The 21,149-nt window shown below is 42.4% G+C and overlaps 1 protein-coding gene across 2 annotated transcripts; it reads left to right on the forward strand.

Moving 5' to 3' along the window:
- Window positions 1-10,814: 10,814 nt before the first annotated feature.
- EIF3F (eukaryotic translation initiation factor 3, subunit F) lies at window positions 10,815-20,266 on the forward strand. Of its 2 annotated transcripts, XM_011954366.1 has the most exons (9): window positions 10,815-11,418; window positions 11,581-11,731; window positions 15,766-15,836; window positions 16,069-16,148; window positions 16,874-17,011; window positions 18,533-18,624; window positions 19,079-19,215; window positions 19,351-19,464; window positions 20,040-20,266. In XM_011954366.1, exons 1-9 carry the CDS (start codon window positions 11,311-11,313, stop codon window positions 20,115-20,117), a joined length of 969 nt encoding a protein of 322 aa, XP_011809756.1. In that variant the 5' UTR covers window positions 10,815-11,310; the 3' UTR covers window positions 20,118-20,266. The 2 variants fall into 2 exon arrangements, with proteins under 2 accessions (XP_011809756.1, XP_011809755.1); XM_011954365.1 differs by having other exon boundaries at window positions 10,815-11,731.
- The last annotated feature ends 883 nt before the right edge of the window (window positions 20,267-21,149 follow it).

Below are 21,149 nucleotides of genomic sequence, written 5' to 3' on the forward strand. Positions count from 1 at the left end.
GGAGGCTGAAGCAGGAGAATGGCTTGAACCCAGAAGACTGAGGTTGCAGTGAGCCGAGATCGCACCACTCCACTCCAGCCTAGTGACAGGGTGAGACTCCATCTCAAAAAAAAAAGTCTTAGAATAAAGTCTTGTCCTAGAAAGACAAGAATAAATAGTGTACAGAGAAAGTGGTAAACATGTAAGCAGATTGAAACATACTGGGTGTTAGCCTTATAAAAAGAATAGTAATAGTGTTTACATCATGTGGCTAGTTCCTCCACCTAGGGGAAATAATGAACAACAGTGTATAAATCAGAACAGGAAATACCAAAGTGAAAGCATTTTAAAGCCCTTGTAACATCATTGGTGCAGTTCTTTAAACAGAGTTAATGCATTAAAAATGCATAATAACTTCTGCACCTGCATGCAGCTGGTGCAATAGCAATGCCTATCCGTCTGGAAAGAATTTGTAGAGGATGATGCAACACTGTGACTATTATAGCTTCCAGTGCCTTGATGAAACCTCAAGGTTTTTGGCCTTTTGGCCAAGCATCTGCCATTTCATATTGTTGCAGCATTTGTTGTGTCCTAGGAGTTGCAACTATCTATAAGTTTGTTGTGGCTAAACGATGAAATAAGGCATATACAGATTTCTGCAGAAATTGTAACTCTACGAACGATTTTGAAGAGATGAAAAAGGCTGGTATCTTTCAGAATGCAAAGTGATATTGGAACGTAAAGAATTTCTGTGGATTGTGTTCCATGGGAGTTTGTCACTAGCCTATGTTCCTGAACTGTGAAACATGAATATGTGGGCAAATGAATAGTTTGTTCTGACAAATAAACAATTAACAAATATGAAAAAATACATGATACAGTCAAGAGCTATAATTAAAACACTAAAATCGGAATATGTGCTTCCTAAGTAGTAAACGGGAAGAATAAGAAAATGCAATGAACCAATAACCCCATTTAAAGGCCAAATATAAGGAATGAAGACAACACAAAGGCTGGGCACAGTGGCTCACATCTGGAATCCCAGCATTTTGGGAGGCCAAGTCGGGTGGATCACATGAGGTTGGGAGTTCAAGACCAGCCTGGACAACATGGTGAAACCATGTCTCTACTAAAAATACAAAAATAAAAAATAAGAGAGAACACAGAAAAGTGAACCAAATAAAAATCAAAAATTAAATGAGTGAGTTTCTCTGGCTGGGCACGATGGCTCACGCCTGTAATCCTAGCACTTTGGGAGGCCGAGACGGGCAGATCACGAGGTCAGGAGATCGAGCCCATCCTGGCTAACACGGTGAAACCCCGTGTCTATTGAAACTACAAAAAATTAGCTGGGTGTGGTGGTGGGCGCCTGTAGTCCCAGCTACTCGGGAGGCTGAGCCAGGAGAATGGCGTGAACCCGGGAGGCAGAGCTTGCAGTGAGCCGAGATCAGGCCACTACACTCCAGCCTGGGCTACAGATCAAGACTCTGTCTCAAAAAAAAAAAAAAAATTAAATGTAAGAAATTAGTCCAAATACTGAACATAGAAAATGCTAATGGACTAGACTTGCCAAAGCAAAGAGAGAAACAGATCAAATAGTTTAAATATTTAGTTATATGTGTTTATAAGAGTTACACCTCAAGCATAAAAATAGGGAATGGTTGAAAGCAAAAAAATGAGGAAAATATATGTGAGGAAATTCTAATCAAGGGGAATCTAGTGTAGCTATATATATTTTTATTTATTTATTTTTAAATAAATAAACTATGAGGTAGGTACTAGAAGGTCAAATATGAAAACAACGTGATCCTTGCCTGAAAAGATGTAGAGTTCAGTAAGGATAACAAACAAAGAAACAGATCATTTATCCCAATTTAGAAGCAGACAAAAGAGGAAATGCACATTTTAGGAAGAAAGTATAGTCCTGAAATATAACCAGTCTATTTTTATTTATTTTACAAGACAGGCTAACCCTGTTGCCCAGGCTGGAGTGCAGTGGTGCAATCATAGCTCACTACAGCCTCAAACACCTAGGCTCAAGTCCTCCTTCCACCTCAGCCTCTGAGTAGCTGGGTCTACAGGTACATACCACTACATGTGACTATGATGTAGCTATATTAATTTCAGCAAAATAGACTTTAAAAATATCAGCCAGGCGCAATGGCTCATGCCTGTAATCCCAGCATTTTGGGAGGCCGAGGCGGGGCAGATCATGAGGTCAGGAGATCGAGACCATCCTGGCTAACACGGTGAAACCCCATCTCTACTAAAAAGACAAAAAATTGCCAGGCGTGGTGGCACGCACCTGTAATCCCAGCTACTTAGGAGGCTGAGGCGGGAGAATTGCTTGAATCCAAGAGGCAGACATTGCAGTGAGCCGAGATCGTGCCACAGCACTCCAGCCTGGGTGATGCAGCAAGACTCCCTCTCCGAAAAAAAAAAGACAAAAGCATCATTAGGGTTGAAGACAATCAATATGTAATGGTAAAGGTCCAATTCACTAGAAAATTTTAACAATTCTAAGCATATAATAACCTAATTAGATTCAAAGTACTCAATATGTGGTAAAAAAAAAATTGACAAAGTTACAGAGAGAAACTAACAACTCCATCATTACATTGAGAAGATACTAACCTTCCTCTCTCAATTGTTGCTAGGTCAAACAAATAAAAAAGATCAATTAGATATAGGCTAAAGATCAGAATTAGCAAGCTTTACATAACAGACTTATAGAGTTCTGTGTCCTAAATTTAAATGATAAACATTCTTCTAACTTACACCTGGACCACTTGATAACACACTTGGCTATAAAGTAAGACTCAATTAATTTTTAAAAATAGGTATTGTATAGATATATTATCTGAAAAAAAAACAAAATTAAATTGGAAGTTATTAATAAAAAGATAAAGAAAGATGAATTATAGCTTTTGTTTATGAATAGAAAACTGAGTATCACAAAAATATCAGTTCAGCTCAGTAAGTCTTTAGCGTCAATGCAATCTAATCCATCAGGTTTCACAAACCTATCCTAAAATGTACAGGAAAGAGCAAAGGGTCAAGAATAACCAAGACCTTTTTTTTTTTTTTTTTTTTGAGACAGAATCTCGCTCTGTCATCCAGGCTGGAGTGCAGTGGCACGATCTCAGCTCACTGCAAGCTCCTCCTCCCGGGTTCAGGCCATTCTCCTGCCTCAGCCTCCTGAGTAGCTGGGACTACAGGCGCCCACCACCACGCCCAGCTAATTTTTTGTATTTTTAGTAGAGACAGGGTTTCACTGTGTCAGCCAGGATGGTCTCGATCTCCTGACCTCGTGATCCACCCGCCTTGGCCTCCGAAAGAGCTGGGATTACAGGCGTGAGCCGCGCGCCTGGCCTAACCAAAACACTTGAAGAAAAAGATGGCAGACAAAAGGGAGAGGCTGCCCTGGATATATTCTAAAACTAAAGTAATTAAGATAACATAATATTGGACCTGCTCTACCAGGTTTCAAAACTAATTCTAAAACTAGAGATGGCAGTACATTCTGAGATATTGGTTGTTAGATAATTTTGTTGCTGTGTGAACATCATAGAGTACTTTCGCAAACCTAGATAGTATAGCCTACCACACACCTAGACTTTATGGCATAGCCTATTGCTGCCACTCTACAAACCTGTACGGCATGTTACTGTACTGAATACTGTAGGCAATTATAACACAATGGTATTTGTGTACCTAAACATAGAAAAGGTACAATAAAAACATGGTATAAAAGTTTTTTAAAATGGTGCAAATATATAGGGCACTTACCATGAATGAAGCTTGCAGGACTGGAAGTTGCTCTGGGTGAGTCAGTGAGTGAATGGTGAGTGAATGTAAAGGCCTGGGACATTACTATATGCTACTGTAGACTTTATAAACACTGGTCACTTAGGCCACACTATTTTTTTTTTCTTCAATAATAAATTAGGTTTTAGCTTACTGTAACTTTTTTACTTTATAAACATTTTCATAATTTTTTTAACTCTTTGACTCTTTCATAAAAACACCTAGCTTAAAACACACGATGTACAACTATACAAAAATATTTTCTTTATCTCCTTATTCAATAAGCTCTTTTCTATTTTTAAATTTTTAATTTTTTTTTTTAACTTTTTAAACTTTTTGGTTTAAGACACAAACACATTAACCTAGGCCTACTCAGGGTTAGGATCCTTAATATCACTGCCTTCCACCTCCACATTCTGTCCCTCTGGAAGGTCCTCGGGGCAGTAACATGCATGGAGCTGTCATCTCCTTGGATAACAATCCCATCTTCTGGAACACCTCCTGAAGGACCTGCCTGAGGCTGTTTTACAGTTAAATTTATTATATATAAGCAAAAGGCATATTCTGTAAAAAATAATGATAAAAAGTATAGTAGAGTAAATACATAAACTAGAAACATAGTTGCTTATTATTATTGTCAAGTATTATGTACTATACCTAACTGGATGTGCTATGCTTTTATGCAACTCACAGCACAGTACATTTGTTTACACCAGCATCACCACGAACATGTGAGTAATGTATTGCATCATGATGTTACCATGACTACAACACCACTGGGAAATAGGAATTTTTCAGCTCCAGTATAATCTTATGGGACCACTGTCTATATGTGGTCCATCATTGACCTAAACATCACTATGTGGTGAACAATTGTATTTCTCTTTTAATGGCACAGTAGATGAATAGGGAAAGGAAAGACAATCCAAAAAACAGAATTTAAAAATCCCACATAGATTGAAGGATTAAAACAATACTTTAAAAAACATCAAAAATATGTAGACAAAATGCCTGTCTCTGATATTCAAATAGGAAGAATTTCTTAAACCAGACTCAAAAAAGTCCTAGCCATAAGATAAAGTATTGATAAATTTAACTACATTAAAATTAAGATCTGTTCTTCAAAAGACACCTTAAGGAATGTGAAAGGAAAAGCTGAAAAGTTAGAGGATATATTTGTAACATTTATGACTGATAAGGAATTAGTATAAAAATATGTACTGAAGTCCTTTTAAAAAAAATAAAGAATTCCCTCTCAAAAATAAATAATAAATAGAAAACAACCTATAGAACCTAGTAGAAAACAACCTAATAGTAAAGCATACAGAGAGATTTTTTTAATAGGTTTCAAATATATATGGCCACGAAACATACGAAGAGATTTCAACCTAATTAGTAATCAGGAAAACGGAAATTAAACACACAAATAGATACCATTAACTATCCATCCATTTTTCCCAGTTGAGGGAAAAACTAAAACATGACAGTTTATTCATCAATGGGAACTTTTATATACTGTTAGAAAAACGTGTAAATTGGAACAGCCTCTTTGGAAAACAAGTTTGCATTATCTTGTAAGTATGAATATTCACATATCTTACAACCCAGCTGTCTTAGTCTGTTCAGACCCACACATTGAAATGAGACACAAAATATCACTGACTGGGTGGTTTAAACAACAGAAGTTTATTTTCCCACAGTTCTGGAAGTTGGAAGTCTGACAGCAGGTAACAGCATGGTCAGGTTCGGTGAGGGCTCTGTTCCTGCCTTGCACATGGACACCTTCTCATTGTGTCCTCACATGAGACACAGAGAAAGACTCTTTGCATAAGGCCACAGGCTTGTTAGATTAGGGCCCCACTCGTAACAACCTCGTTTAACCTTAATTACCTCCTAAGACCCTATCTCAGATATAGTCATATTGGGGGTTAGAACTCAATACAGAAGTTTGAGGAGACAAAATTCAGCCCATACCACTAACTCCCAGGTGCCCAAGAACACATACATAAAAGGATGTTTAAAGCACCAATTTTCATAATATCAACAAATTTAAGCAAGCCACATGTCCACCAACAATAAAATAGAAAATAAATTTTGGTATACTTATACAAAATACTATTATACATCAATGAAAATGAAGAATGAGCTGCAGTTCTATGCAACAATATGAATACACATCAGTAAGTTCAAAAGATTACTACTTTCAGTATGATATGCTTTTTATTGAGCTCAAAAACTAGCAAACTTCAACAATGTATTGTTTAGTCATACATATATATTTGAAATAAAACTATCACTTTATGCAAATGATAGATACAAAATTCAGGTGAGTACTTATTTCTAAGGGTGGGGCAGTAAGGCAGTGAAATATTGGTGGTTATAACTCATATTGTCTCAAAACCCAATTGTTAAATTTTTAGGACTTTTGAGAACCCATTGTTAAACCACTGGTAGCTTGAAATCAGCTATGGTAGGAGTATTTACCCATGGAAATTGGCAAATACTGGAACCAAGAGGCTGGTTGTTAAACATTTACTAGCATACCACTGAATGTCAGCTGTTGCTAGTGTTCTAGTTCTTGGTTTGGGTAGTAGGTTCTGTTCCTTATTTTTTAAATGAACAAGGGTTATAGTTCTTAGTTTAGTTAGTAATATATGTTCATTATATCATTTAAAAAGAATGAATGAATGAAAACAAAGAGGTTCATGAGTGGACCCAAAAAGTGAGCATATCGTGAACCAAGGTGTATGATTGTTACAATTGTGTGCACCTATGGTAGGAAAAAAACAAAGGAGCATTAAGTTCCCTCCATCTGGGGGATATCAAGTGTCAAAAGAATCTCTACTGATAAATGAGGTTAGTATATACCTGGAAGGTACTATCCCACTCTCTGAGAGCAACACACCAGCTTCCAGGAATGAGAGGTTGGGCCCATCCAGTCCCATGGAGGTGAGTCTCCTTGGCTCCCTCACCAAGCAAGCCTCTCGATAATCAAGCTCTAGGCCAGAAAAAGTGGATGGTATGACCCATGCGACAGGCACAGAAGGAGCTGGGGCCACACTATCAGCACCCACCATGTGGTTGTGGTTCTTGAGTCAAACTGGATCCAGCCTCTAAAGTAGCTCAGGCAAGAAGGGCAGCTAATACCAGTAACTCACATTGTTTTCCGCCCCACCTTGGCATAACATCAAGAAGGTTGGCCAGGCCTGCTGCTGTTAGAATGGAAGGAACCTGAAGGGGAAGGAGTTAGGGATGGACTAAAGTTAGCAAGCCAGAGAAAGAAGCAGCACTGACTACCAAAACAAGGGAAAAGGAGGAAAGGCTAGAGGTGGGTGTAGAAATGAAGATGTGGAGGTCAGAAATCAGACAGCTGAGAGAAGGGAATCTCATGCCAAGTCAGCCAGAATGACAGTGGTCTTGGGGATCCTGGCCCTTGGGAGCCCTGGAGACAGACAGATGCTACATGTGACAAGTCACCTGGTCAGGTTGGCTCCCTCAAAAGGGGTGTCGGACAGGGTGGCCAACTAGTTGGTGGGGCCAGGTTCCCTTGATAACATATACCATGTAGAAAGCAGGTCTGAAGTTTGAGGTCTGTGACGCTATTGCTTTCAAGCTGTGTGGCAGCGTTCCTTACCACCCCAGTCTGAAAGAGCCTCCAGGCAGAGGGGCCTTAATTGTGCTAAAGTCCACATAGAAAAGGAATGAGACTCACAAAGCCTAAGTAAGGTGCTCAGCTTCCTGTAAACATCTGACATTGGCAGAGAGAAACTGTGGGAGGCAGCCCACAAGCCTGCCCATGCCAGGCCATCTGCAGAAGGATGGGGTGGCAGCATCACAGGGCATGGGCCAGCTCCATCCCCCGAGGGAAGCCTTAGTAAGTTCCAATTGACACTTGCTGCAGAGTTGTGGTAGTGTGGGCTCCCCCTGGTGGTCCCCCCACAGTTTAAGCTGTAGTTGAGCTCCTTTCATGCCAGATGGTCACCGAGGAGGTGGGATGGATATATCAAACTACAGGTCCTAACTTTAATATGGCCCTGGCATATACGGCCCTGGTCTTTTCAGGCAGGACTGTCAATCATGTTGCCAGAACAGCCAGGAACCCACATGTGATGGTTAATCCTATGGGTCAACTTGACTGGGCCACGGGGTGCCCAGACATTTAGTCAAACATTATTCTGGGATTGTGAGGGTATTTGGAGATGAGATCCACATTTGAATGAGTAGACTGGGTAAAGCGATTGCCTTCCCTAAGAGTGGGTTCATCCAATCAGTTCAGAACCTGAATAGAACAAAAAGGCTGACACGCCTGTGAATAACAGAGACCTCCTCTTGCCTAACTGCTTCAAACTAGGACACAGGTCTTTTCCAGCCTTTTGACTTGAATGGCAACATCAGCTCTTCTTGGGGTCTCAAGCCTGTCAGCTTTCAGTCTGGAACTTATACCACTGGCTCTCCTGGGTCTCCAGATTGCTCACTGCAGATCTTGAGACTTCTTCCATAATTACAAAAGCCAATTCCTTATAATAAATCTCTTTCTATATATATCCTGTTCTGTTTTTCTGTAGAACCCAGACTAATACACTCGTACAATACATTGCCCATCTACATGGGGACGTCTATTTTCTCTCTTCCCATACCTCTGCCCTTTTCCTGATGAACCCAGGCCCCAGAGATCTCTCAGCCAGCCACTGAAAAGCCAGTATTTGGGATATACGCACTCTCATCCTCGCCAGTCAGCCTCCCAGAAAGACCACACCAACCATCTGTACTCTCCTGCTCCTGGGCCATGTTGCTGGAGAAAAATCACAAGAGCTGGCCAGATTCTCGAGCACTCCAGGCTCAGTGGGTGCTCCCATAATTGATCAATGCCTTCAATAGCTCACTCTCAGACCCTCCTCCAAACACTGTCCATTCCCCCAAGGCTTATCCCTGCCCTTGCACTGCCATTTGCGGCAAGATCACCTTTCCTCAACTTACCTGAGAAAAACGTCATTTGCAGGAGGTTCTGCAACTTCCCTCCTCTCCCCAACTCAATTTGTCTCTGCTTCTTCAACCATCCCCTTCTCTTTCCTCCCAGAGAGAAAGGTCTTTAAGACATCGGTATTGTTTCATGCGTCCGTGTGAAGAGACCACCAAACAGGCTTTGTGTGAGGAACATGGCTGTTTATTTCACCTGGGTGCAGGTGGGCTGAGTCCGAAAAGAGAGTCAGCAAAGGGTGGTGGATTATCGTTAGTTCTTATAGGTTTTGGGATAGGCGGTGGGGTTAAGAGCAATGTTTTGGGGGCAGGGAGTGGATCTCACAAAGTACATTCTCAAGGGTGGGGAGAATTTTAAAGAACCTTCTTAAGGGTGGGGGAGATTACAAAGTACATTGATCTGTTAGGGTGGGGCAGAGACAAATCACAATGGTGGAATATCAGTTAAGGCTATTTTCACTTTTGTGGATCTTCAGTTGCTTCAGGCCATCTGGATGTATACTGCAGGTCACTGGGGATATGACGGCTTAGCTTGGGCTCAGAGGCCTGACAGATATAAAGGCAAAGTTCTTGAAGGCAAAGTGTCCACACCAACCCAGATCAACACATAGATAGGATGTCTCAAAGGTGTGCATGGTCAGTTAGAGGCAGCAACACTTCTTCAACTGGGTTCTGTCCTCTGGCCTTTTTCCCACGAGATGATCTCAGTGGACTGTCCTTGACTCAGGCACACCCCTACTAAGCACCCAGAAGGGAGGCCAGGCCCAGGGCAGTCTCTCTAGCGTGCCCCTCAGCCTGTGCAAGACCATCTAGGCTTCTCAATGTGGATCCACCTTTTGCCCTGTTTCATTAGATATTTTTTCACACTTGTACTTGTATATTTAATATTTCTCTCTCCTCTATATCCTTATCCTCGGTCTAAAATATACTTGAAACCCTTCCATCCTAAATTGTCTGCCTCTCAATCCTGCTGTTTCCCTGGCTATTTCCTTAAATGTCTCCTTTCCTTCCCAGACAACTTGCTGAAAGAAAAGCTGGCACTTGCTGCTTTCAGCTCAGACTGGCCATTCTCTCACACCAGATTTCTAGTTTCTGTGCCCACCCCACCCTCAGTGCCACTGACGTTGCTCTACTAGGGTTGCTAAAACTCCAGGTCATCAAATCCAAGAGTTACTTTTCAATCTTCTTCTGATTGGCTGTTCACCTGTGTTTTGGGGAACTAAAAGAAAGAATGCATGTCTACGCAGAGCATTTACAGGAGAGCAGGATCATGTGAATTCTAATAATGGACGATTTCTCCAAGGATAAATCAGCTTTTGGGCATAGAATCAGGGATAAGAAGTTCAACCTCACCTATCCACTTGCCAGCTGGACACTAGCACTTGACCTAATTAAGGGAGTCGATGGTTTTGGGTTTTGTTTTGTTTTTTGTTTTGGTTTTTTGTTTTGTTTTGTCTTTACAGGCAGATGTTATCATCCCCATTATACCAAGAAGGAAATTGAGGCTCAGAAAAAAACTTGTAGATTGCCCCAAGTTACACAGTAGGTTACAGTCAGAGCTCCCTCCATCACACAGTGATAATAGCTATGACTTAATAACTACCGTATATCAGGCATGTGCTGAGAGCTTAACAAGGCAGTACCTCATATAATCCTCTCCTAAAGTACAGACTGGTTTACACAACTTATACAACTCCACTTGACTGTCTAATGGACATCTCAAAGGTGACACATCCAGAAATGAAATCAGGATATTTTCCCCCAAACCTGCTCTACCTACAGCTTTTGCTATCTCAATTGATGGTGACTTCATGGCTCAGTACAAAAATCGCTCAGTAAAAAAAAAATATTGCAGTCCTCCATGACTCCTCTCTTTCACATCTCATATACAATTTCTCAGGAAACCCTACTGAAACTACCTTCAAAATATATCCATAATCTTCCCACTTCTCAGAACTTCTACTGCTACCAGCCTGATCCCAGCGACCATGATCTCTCACTTAGATTACCTAGTGGCCTCCCAGCAGGTCTCCCTGCTTTTCCCTCTCTCACCTCCCTCTCATCACCTCTCCCCATCCTCCAGACTATTCTCAAAGCAGCAGGAGAAATCCAGCTAAGTTCTCCTTCTCGCTTATTGCAGCCTCGAGCTCCTGGGCTCAAACGATCCTTCCTCCTCGATCTCCCAAAGTGCTGAGATTACAGGCGTGAGCCACGCCCAGACTTAAAATCCTTTTTAAAGGCACTCTGACATCCATTATCTCATTTAAGTCTAAAACGCGAATTTCAACCTTCGCGCTGCTTTCTGGTTCCACCTGGCGGCAGCTGCACAAAGTGTTTGTCTTCGAACGCCCTCCCAAGTTTATCCGGAACTACTTAAGCCCAGGGCTTCCTCAGTGCTCCTCGGGCCAAAAGCAGAGAGCACAAATTCCGGAAGAAATTACCAACAGCGGGACCATTTCAGTTCTCCGGCAAGTATCACCAGTAACCAATAAGCAAAAAGCTCTAGCTCACGTGGTGTATATTCAGCCTATCAAGCTCCTGATATTCATGAACGCTGTCATTTCCGCTCCTGCCTCCTTCTTTCTCCACAAGATGGCCACACCGGTGTTATCAGCAAGCGCTCCTCCGGCCACGCCAGCCGCAGCCCCGGTGGCGGCACCAGCATCGGCCTCAGTCTCAGTCCCAGCGCCAACGCCAGCACCGGCTGCGGCTCCGGTTCCCGCTGCGGCTCCAGCCGCATCCTCAGACCCTGCGGCAGCAGCGGCTACAACTGCCGCTCCTGGCCAGACCCCGGCCTCGGCCCAAGCTCCAGCGCAGACCCCAGCGCCCGCTCTGCCTGGTCCTGCTCTCCCAGGGCCCTTCCCCGGTGGCCGCGTGGTCAGGCTACACCCAGTCATTTTGGCCTCCATTGTGGACAGCTACGAGAGACGCAATGAGGGTGCTGCCCGAGTTATCGGGACCCTGTTGGGTGAGTGGTCAGAGAAATTAACATTCTTTTCTTTCTCCCACTTCTCGGTTATCTCACTCCCGTCTCATTAATTCTTTAATTCCTGGCGTCCTACCGTCCTTTCCTCCCATCCCCATGACCTCTTGATCTATATCTCCATCCTGTCTTCTGCTATGACTTACTTCTCAAGCACTTGCGCCTCTCCTCTCTTCTCCTGCCGGATTGCTGTCACTTTGAGCGACAAAATACACAAGGAGTAGTTGTGTCATTTACTGAATATGTTATGCCAGTGGTTTACATTTTTTAATGTTCCCGACAGCAGTTTACGGCAAGTATGATGAGCCCCATCTGCCGGAGATGAGTTCGCACACCGAGTGGGAAGTCAGGAACCTTTGACTCCCTATCCCAGTGACCACATATTTCTCCCTTATCCACTGACTAAGTGTCATTGTTTTCCAGGTATTGACAGAGTTTTCTAACCAGTTGGCAAAGGAGTGGGGACGTTTGTAAAAAGACTTTCCTCCCAACAAGTAAACCGATTTGGCTGGAACCCACTTGGGATTTTATAGTATTCTTCTGTCCTAAAGGTCTGAGCCTGATGATTCTCTGTCCCTCGGTGTCCTGAAGGTTAACTTCAGGTCGAAAAATGACCCATTCTCTTCCTGTGTTCCAAATTTGGGGAGTAGATATTTTATGTTAAAGTAGTTTGTAAAATGGAAAAGCACTAAAGAGGGACTGTTAATAATAAATTCCTTTCTGGAGACTATACTGGTCCCGTGAAATTCATATCCATTCCATCTTAGTGCCAGATTTTAAATAGCTTTGTGAATCCACTTTATTTACAAGCATCCTTTCTCTTTCATACTCTTGAACATGTACTAGTTCTTACACCATAGAAGACAATTGTATATTGCAAAGCAGACAAGATTTGTAAGCAGACTTCACAAAACATTTGCCATGTGACTTAGAGCAAATTGTCTAAAATCTGTTCTGTCAGGAACTACTTTAGACTTAGTCTTTGTGAGAGCTGAATTTAAAACTTCTGACTATGCTAGCACACATTAGGTACAGCTATTAGTTGCAATTCACCACATCAGGCCTGGACCACCCCAATGCTTACAGACACACATTCTCTCTCCTTTATCTTTGACAGTATAGCATTTACAGAAACTTAAATTCATATCTTCTGAACATTGCTTATCTTTTCTCAGACCAAGCTTTTGCGTTTTCTTTGCCACAATTGTTTTCCCTGCTGTCCTTCGTTTGTTTAAGCTTTACTTATCTTCCAGGTTCCCAGCAACAACATTAAGTGCCACTCCATCCCATACCCGGACCCTCACTCCATTCTTAACCTTACACAGCATGATGGTGTTCTGTAACTGTGCCCTACTCTGAGCTTCTGTAATAAATTATTTTTGCATCACTGACCTGGCACTCAGCAGATACATACTTTTTTGGCTGCACTTCCTAATTTTCCAAGCTCGCTAGAGCTATTTAACAAAACAATTCATTACCCATGATTTATGCTTTAGTGCCCCAAATATTCCAGTGATCCAGTCAGACCAGGTATAATCTAATCTACATCCTCAGATCCTCTTCCAGACTGGAATCATGGTACAGTGCTATAGGTGTTATGGAGGCAGTACTTACAGAAGAATAAAGAATAGATTCTGCTTGCTATGAACTTATTTCCTTAGATATTCACAAAACATTTCATTTGTCTAAATGAAGTCATTGGTGCTTTGTTTGTACCATAAAACAGTTAGGAATTTAGAATTCAAAGTGTAATAAAGTGAACTCTCCTGTAACGTTAAAATTCAAGATAGAAATATACTCTTAAATGCAAATAATTAGAATGTAATATAATAAATGTTCTAATAGAATGGTGGCATGGAATACAGAAGATTTAACTGTTTCAGAAGGTTGGGGAAAAGTTCACAAAGAAGATGACGTTTGAGCTGGGCATTAAAGCAACTACAAGAAGTATAAAAAAGTGGCAAATCCACTATCTGAAACATTCAGTATTACAGGAATGTAGCTGACAGGAGGTAGAGCAGGAAATGAAGCTATCAGAGGGCAGAGCCGTAAGAAGTATTAAATAATTACAAGTGTAAAGTTCTGTGAAGGGAATTACCTGGATCCCTGAGAAGACAAAATGGAACTCTAACCTCATTTGAAGCTCTCTGGGGAAGCTCCTGAGCATTTCGGCTAACACTGAATAGGAATTAAAAATCACTCTGTAGTGAGTGAGTTGAGAGATAGGAAATAGAGTTGATATGACTTGGTGTGATCAGAAGTAAGGGATTAGAAGAAAATATCAAGGATGACTTCTACATCTCTGGTTAAGTGTCGAAGAAGAAAGGGAAGGTAGGAGTTGACTTCAGTGTGGGTTGTATTCGTTTTGAGATGCCCAGTGAGCATTCTGGTGGAGTTGTCAAGTAGAAAATAGAATATAAAGGTCTGGAGTGCAAAAGAGATGTGGGCAAGTATGTCAGATTAGGAATTATGTCATTGGAATATAGAAGGTAATTGAACCCATGAAATTGGATGAGATCACCTAAAGCAGGGATTGGCAAACTTTCTGTAAAGGTCCAGACAGTAAATATTTTAGGCTTTGTGTGCAGTCTCTATCACAACTACTTAATTCTGCCTTTATAGCAAGAAAGCAGCCATAAAAAAGTTGGCATGTAAACTTTATTCACCAAAAACATTTCCACATCAGGGCCTGGCCTAGAAAAGGAACATTGAGTAAAAAGACAAGAGAACAAAGACAAAACCCTAAAAACCTAAAAAGTCAGGAAGAAGTAGCCAACAAGGAAGATTAGAAAGGTAGGAAGAAAACTGGAAGGAAAGTTAAGATGGAAAGTAAGTGGTCAAGTCTGTTCAATGCTGATGAGAGGTCAAATAAGATAAAGATATGTGCACATTTTGTTTAGGGACATAGTTTCATTGAAAGCAGAAACTATAGTGAGTTGGAATTAGACAAACACTGGTAGATAAAGACAACACTGTAATTTCTGGTGGAGAGGGAAACCCTTGAATAGGTTTCAACCCCTTGGGAGGTTCCAATAGATGAGAAGAGAATGGAAAACTCAACCTAGTGGTCTTAGGTCAAGAAACAAATGTAGTGGTAATAAAAAATTTAAAAAAGAAAGAAATACAGCCTGGTTGCAGTGGCTCACGCCTGTAATCCCAGCACTTTGGGAGGCTGAGGCGGGCAGATCACTTGAGGTCAGGTGGGCAGATCACTTGAGGTCAGGAGTTCAAGACCAGCCTGGCCAACATGGTGAAACCCCGTCTCTACTAAAAATGCAAAAATTAGCTGGGCGTGGTGGCGCACACCTGTAGTCCCAGCTACTTGGGAAGCTGAGGCAGGAGAATCACTTGAACCCGGGAGGCAGAGGTTGTAGTGAGACGAGATTGCACTACTGCACTCCAGCCTGGGCGACAGCAAGAGTTCGTCTCAGGAAAAAATATATATATATGTATATATAATGGGAATAAAGGTATCAGAACTAGAACAAAAGTTTGTGGTAAAAGACTGACATCTAAGGTTCGCAGATAGATTTCTGGATGATGATAAGATTAAGACTGACCATGGGACCAGATGGCTAAAGGGAGATACAGATGAAGCTCCCGATGTCTCAGTGTCTGAAACGTGGCCGCTGTGTTAGCAGTCTATGTGGCCATTAAAATCTTCCAGGTACTTCTGCAGGTTATATTACAGGGAGAAAGTCTAGAGGCTGAAAAACAAAGGCCATAGAGTGAAGGTCTGGAATAGGCTAGTAGTGGAGAGTAACAGGCAAAAGGAGACCTTATAAAGGAAGAATATACCATATTTGGTGATGATTAGAGGGATAAGCTGGTGATCACACCAGAGTTTCAGTTCCTGGAGAATTCTGGTCCCATTGATGCACCGGACTAAACTTGGAGCTAATGAGTTCAGTTAGGTGTTCTCTGACATTGAAGAGATCATCAAAAGCATTTCAAAAGTAGTTGGAGGTTGTTGGGAGCCCTAGGATTGTATAACACATGAACGATTCTCTCTTTCACAGGAACTGTCGACAAGCACTCAGTGGAGGTCACCAATTGCTTTTCAGTGCCACACAATGAGTCAGAAGATGAAGTGAGTAGGAATCCAAGCTGCCCCTCTGCAGTTTTTAGCTGTTCATTTGCTAGGCTCCCCTCACAGCCCCTCCCACACTCATAACTAGAGCTCCTGTAGCCAAGGAGCCTCTTCCCATTTGTACGTACTTCCTGGGCTGCTTCTGTTTATTGGGGGTGGCCTCTTGTCCTTTTTAACCAATTTTTCTTTGGACTTCTGGCTTCTTAGCTTGCTTTCCTGCCTTCCCTGTTAGGTGGCTGTTGACATGGAATTTGCTAAGAACATGTATGAACTACATAAAAAGGTTTCTCCAAATGAGCTCATCCTGGGCTGGTAAGTTGGGGAGGTGGGGGTTGGGGCTAATGGAAAATCTCTCTGTGATTGCCAGTGTCTTTTGCTACTGGACTGGATCTTATCCTCTTCCTTTTGGAGACAAGAGTATTGCAAGTGTATTACTGACTGCGAGCAGTGGCTCAATGCCTGTAATCCCAGCTGGGAGGCTGAGGCAAGAGGATCACTTGAGCCCAGTAGTTCAAGATCAGTCTGAGCAAAATAATGAGACCCTGACTCTACAAATACATGTTTTGAAAACTTAGCCAGGTATGATGACACACACCTATAGTCCTAGCTACTTAGGAGGCTGAGGCTAGAGAATCACTTGAGGCCAGGAATTTGAAGCTGCAGTGAACTATAATCATGCCATGCCACTGCACTCCAGACTGAGTGACAGAGTGAGACCCTGTCTCTAAAAAACAAAAAAGGAAAGTGTGTTACGTGTAGGAACTGTGAATTCAGTGGGTTTTGCTGGTGGTTCTGATCCTGTGGGGCCAGGATATTTTGAATTACCTTGTAAGAGACTTGGAATTTTTCAGCAGCACTAAGTCAGCCTTTGATTTTATTTGACATAGTTTTCAATGTATATGTTGTTCTTGGCATTTGGTATCACTAGGTATCCCTACCATAGAGGTATTGGGTACCCTAAAGACACCCATGCCACTGTTGTGTTTGATGTTGATGTCACCTATAGACATGAGTCTGCAACTGTGTCCATTTCACAGGTATGCTACAGGCCATGACATCACAGAGCACTCTGTGCTAATCCATGAGTACTACAGCCGAGAGGCCCCCAACCCCATCCATCTCACTGTGGACACAAGTCTCCAGAACGGCCGCATGAGCATCAAAGCCTATGTCAGGTGACCACAGTCTTGGGCTACAAGGGCATAAACCCATGCCTAGATGCCATCCCTCCCCCACCCCAAGCAAGGTTCATTCCTTCCATGTGTAACTTGCTGTGTTCCTCTCTCTCAACAGTTATTCAAACGGTTTCACTCTGAAACAGAATCTGTTCCTATGATTTCTACCGCTGATCCTAGTTGTACTCCAGTTCCTACTCATTGCCCTTTTAAGTATTTGAGCAAGCTATCAAGTCATCTTTTGTAGAACCTAATTATCCATAGTTCCTACAGCCAGTCATCACATGGTATTTGAGCAAGCTATCAAGTCATCTTTTGGAGAACCTAACTCCATAGTCCTACAGCCAGTCATCATGCGGTATTCTTGTCATGATCCTTCACCACATTCATTACTTTTCTGAATTACCCATTAGTTTGTCATCATCTCTAGAACTCAGCGCTGTACTCAGGGTAGTACATATTAAAGGATGACTGTCCTTATTTTGAACACATTAATTAACCCAGGATTGAGTGCAGTTTTAATGACAATGACATTACAGTGAACACGTTGAGCTTGCAGGTGGTTAAAATGCCACTTAAGGGGGATGTTGGGAAAGGCCCTGGTGGCATGCTGAGGAAGCAGCTGTGGGAGTTGGAAGCAGCTGTGGGAGTTGGAAAGTCAGAGGGAAGGCAGCTGTTAGTGCATCTGTTAGGCTGTTGATTTTGTGCTGGTTCTGTGTCTGACACTGACAAAGCCAGTTAACTCCTACACAGGAAGACAAAGATGGTGGATGCCAAGTCTTTATGAGCCAGTTGGCATACCACCACTAAGCACTAGCCATTGCCTGACTTCTTAGCCTTCCCAAGTATTTCAGACTCCTCAAGATCCAGTATATAGTGTGTATATATATATATATGTGTGTGTGTGTGTGTGTGTGTGTGTGTGTATATATATATAAAATCCAGCTGGATGGGTGGATGGGTGGGTGGATGGATGGATGGATAGATAGATAGATAGATAGATAAGATAGAGAGTTGACATAGTAAAGTATAGATCCAGGTATATAATTGACATAGTAAAAACAATACCTTTAGTGAGATTACTTATAGCACCCAATATGATTGGGTGAGCAGGAGTTGGCTTCCTTTTTCAATGCTGATGAAGGGCTTGGTCCCAGAAAAGACTTGTCTCTGTCTCTTTTCCATGGTGGGGAGCTATATAGACAGCCAACTCCATGGGGTAATTGAGTCCTGTCCTCTCGTCGCTGACACTGCACCGTGTGTGGAGTAATCCCCTAAAGGGACCAGGCCAAGTGCAAAGGTTGAGTCCCCTCTTACAGATCAAAGATTTGGTATGTGGGACAAGCTAAGGGGAGAAAGTAACTTTTGCTCCCATGAGACCTCTGGGGTTCATTTGGTCCCACCCTTCCTATCTTAGAACCTTGGGAGCCATATTCCTGCTGTATCTGCATTCTCAGCCCAGAATAGACATGGAAACCCTCTCCCAAGGCCATCTGTTTACCTTGGCTTCTCCTTCCTCAGTACTTTAATGGGTGTCCCTGGGAGGACCATGGGAGTGATGTTCACACCTCTGACAGTGAAATACACATACTATGACACTGAACGCATCGGAGGTGAGTAACCTTTCCATACTCTCTTGAGAGGTCATAGGCGTTTTCAGGGAAGGGGGCTGCTGTTCTGCAATAAGGATGGAGGCCTTGGGTGGTTTAAAAAGGGACTGTTGATCTAAGGTTTGTGAAGACTAGAAGTTACAGTCATCTCTTGTATAAATGGGATTTAAGGAATTAGTTGAGAACCTGTTAAAGGTGGGAAATTATCAGCACCAGAGGCCACATGACCATTCACATGAGATCAAAACCGGTGAGGAGCATACCAGATAAAAGGAGTTGAGCTCTGTTAGGAGGAGAAAAGCTGATAAGGGCACAGCAGGGAGTGTGATTGAGCAGACTATCTAAGGGGAGGTGGGAAACAGAGTTAGCAGGACTTTAAGGCCATCTCTTTCCTGGTGGGATGACTGAATTCTCTCTCTTACTGCCCACCACTGCCACTGCCACCCAACTTCCACAGTTGACCTGATCATGAAGACCTGCTTTAGCCCCAACAGAGTGATTGGACTCTCAAGTGACTTGCAGCAAGTAGGAGGGGCATCAGCTCGCATCCAGGATGCCCTGAGCACAGTGTTGCAATATGCAGAGGATGTACTGGTGAGAGGGGAAAGAAAAAACAAAGGGGGAGGACATAGTTCTCCATCCTGGGATCACTGAGGCCCGTGCTGATGAAATGGTAGGGCCCAGTGGTTATAATTAACTGCCTCATTGAGTCTTTGTTTTGGTGCTCAGTCTGGAAAGGTGTCAGCTGACAATACTGTGGGCCGCTTCCTGATGAGCCTGGTTAACCAAGTACCCAAAATAGTTCCCGATGACTTCGAGACCATGCTCAACAGCAACATCAATGTGAGTGCCCTTCCTGAGCCCCTGCTTGCCTGGTTTCTTCCCCCACCTCAGCACATACACTCAAATGTGAAGAGTTGGGTGAGGTGGCCTGGAGTAGGATAGAGACAGGGCTTCACCTATAGCCCCATGGAAGTCCAGGTTGGGAGGAAGGAAGAGGTGTGGTATGCATGTTTGGAGACTTCTTCCTTCTCCCATGATTACATTGTCTCATTTACTGCTGATACGACTGTGACTTACTGTCTAAATTTGTGATAGAAAGAAACACTAAAATTCAGAGGTTAAGGAAAATGCAATTACTTGTTTTCCCCATCTGAGTTCACAGACCCCGTATATTCCATCCATGGGTTTCATGGATGTAAGTGTCTAGACTGTAAGTGTCTCAGTAGAGATAAGAAAGTCTTCTCAAGCATTTCTTTTCTGTCTTCTACCTTTTTGACTTTTATTCAGTCTCTCCCAGCTGTCATTTATCCACAACTGTCCTCATACCTAGTGCCCACCATAGAGCCGGCCAAAGCCAGCCTTTTTGCTCCCTTTCCACCCAGCCCCCCACTCATTGTGTATTCTTTGTCTTCCAGGACCTGCTGATGGTGACCTACCTGGCCAACCTCACACAGTCACAGATTGCCCTCAATGAAAAACTTGTAAACCTGTGAATGGACCCCAAGCAGTACGCCTGCTGGTATAGGTCTTAAACCCAGGACTCAGAAGTGAAGGAGAAATGGGTTTTTTGTGGTCTTGAGTCACACAGAGACAGTCACCTGTGTGTGACTCTAATAAACATAGCCTACCTTTTGTGAATTAATTTCATCTTATGTGAGTTTATTGCCAGGTGGAAGGGAGGAAAATGTTTTAGATCACACAGAAACCAGGAAGTGAATATTGTAGGTAGAGAAGTTGGTTATGTGTTAGGCATGTTACTGTTTTACCAAACTGTTCTTTTGGTTTTCAATATGGAAAGGTGTCCACTGGCAAAACTGTACCTTTTCTTGAGGATTCATGTGATTTCTATAGGAAATGAAAATAAGAATCCATGGAGAAAAAATAGCTGAGAAAATTGGATGCTTAATCTAAACTAAAAGAGTAGAGTGTGTAGTCACTATCTTAAAATACAGTAAGATGAAGCTGTTTGCCACTTTAGTTCAAGGAGGCAGAATTAAAATCTGTGGGTTAAAGATTAAAGAGGTTTCCCCAAAACTTCAGAAAATTCTTAGATGCTATCTGTAACTTGAGGGTACAGCCTTCAGTTATACTGAGGTCTGCCAGTGGCTCAATTTGAGCAGACTAGATGGCATTTCCCAGAGGCCTTGTAGGCTAGAGTACTTGCCTGTGTAACTTCAGACATCCGTTTCCTCTGGTATCCTGGAGTTCTACCTCGCCACTGTGTGTCTTAGAAAGAAACAAGTCATTATTCAAGAACTCAGGAAATTACATACTGGAGTGAAAAGGTGGATGAAAGCAATGGGGAATCAAAAAGGCCTGGATCCTAGTTCTGAAGTATGTGTAGCCTTAGGAAAGATAAATTATTATAAGAGTCATAAGATATGGATCATAAACATATATAGTCCATTAGGGTATTACGAGGATTCCATGAATTAATAAATGTCAGGTTAATCGCCACTTGTAAAGAATAGTGCCTGGTATGTAGTAAGCACAGATAAGTGGTAGATGCTATGATACCTAAAGCT

The sequence above is a fragment of the Colobus angolensis genome, unplaced genomic scaffold, assembly GCF_000951035.1.
Source record: "Colobus angolensis palliatus isolate OR3802 unplaced genomic scaffold, Cang.pa_1.0 Scaffold381, whole genome shotgun sequence".
NCBI classification, from domain to species: domain Eukaryota; kingdom Metazoa; phylum Chordata; class Mammalia; order Primates; family Cercopithecidae; genus Colobus; species Colobus angolensis.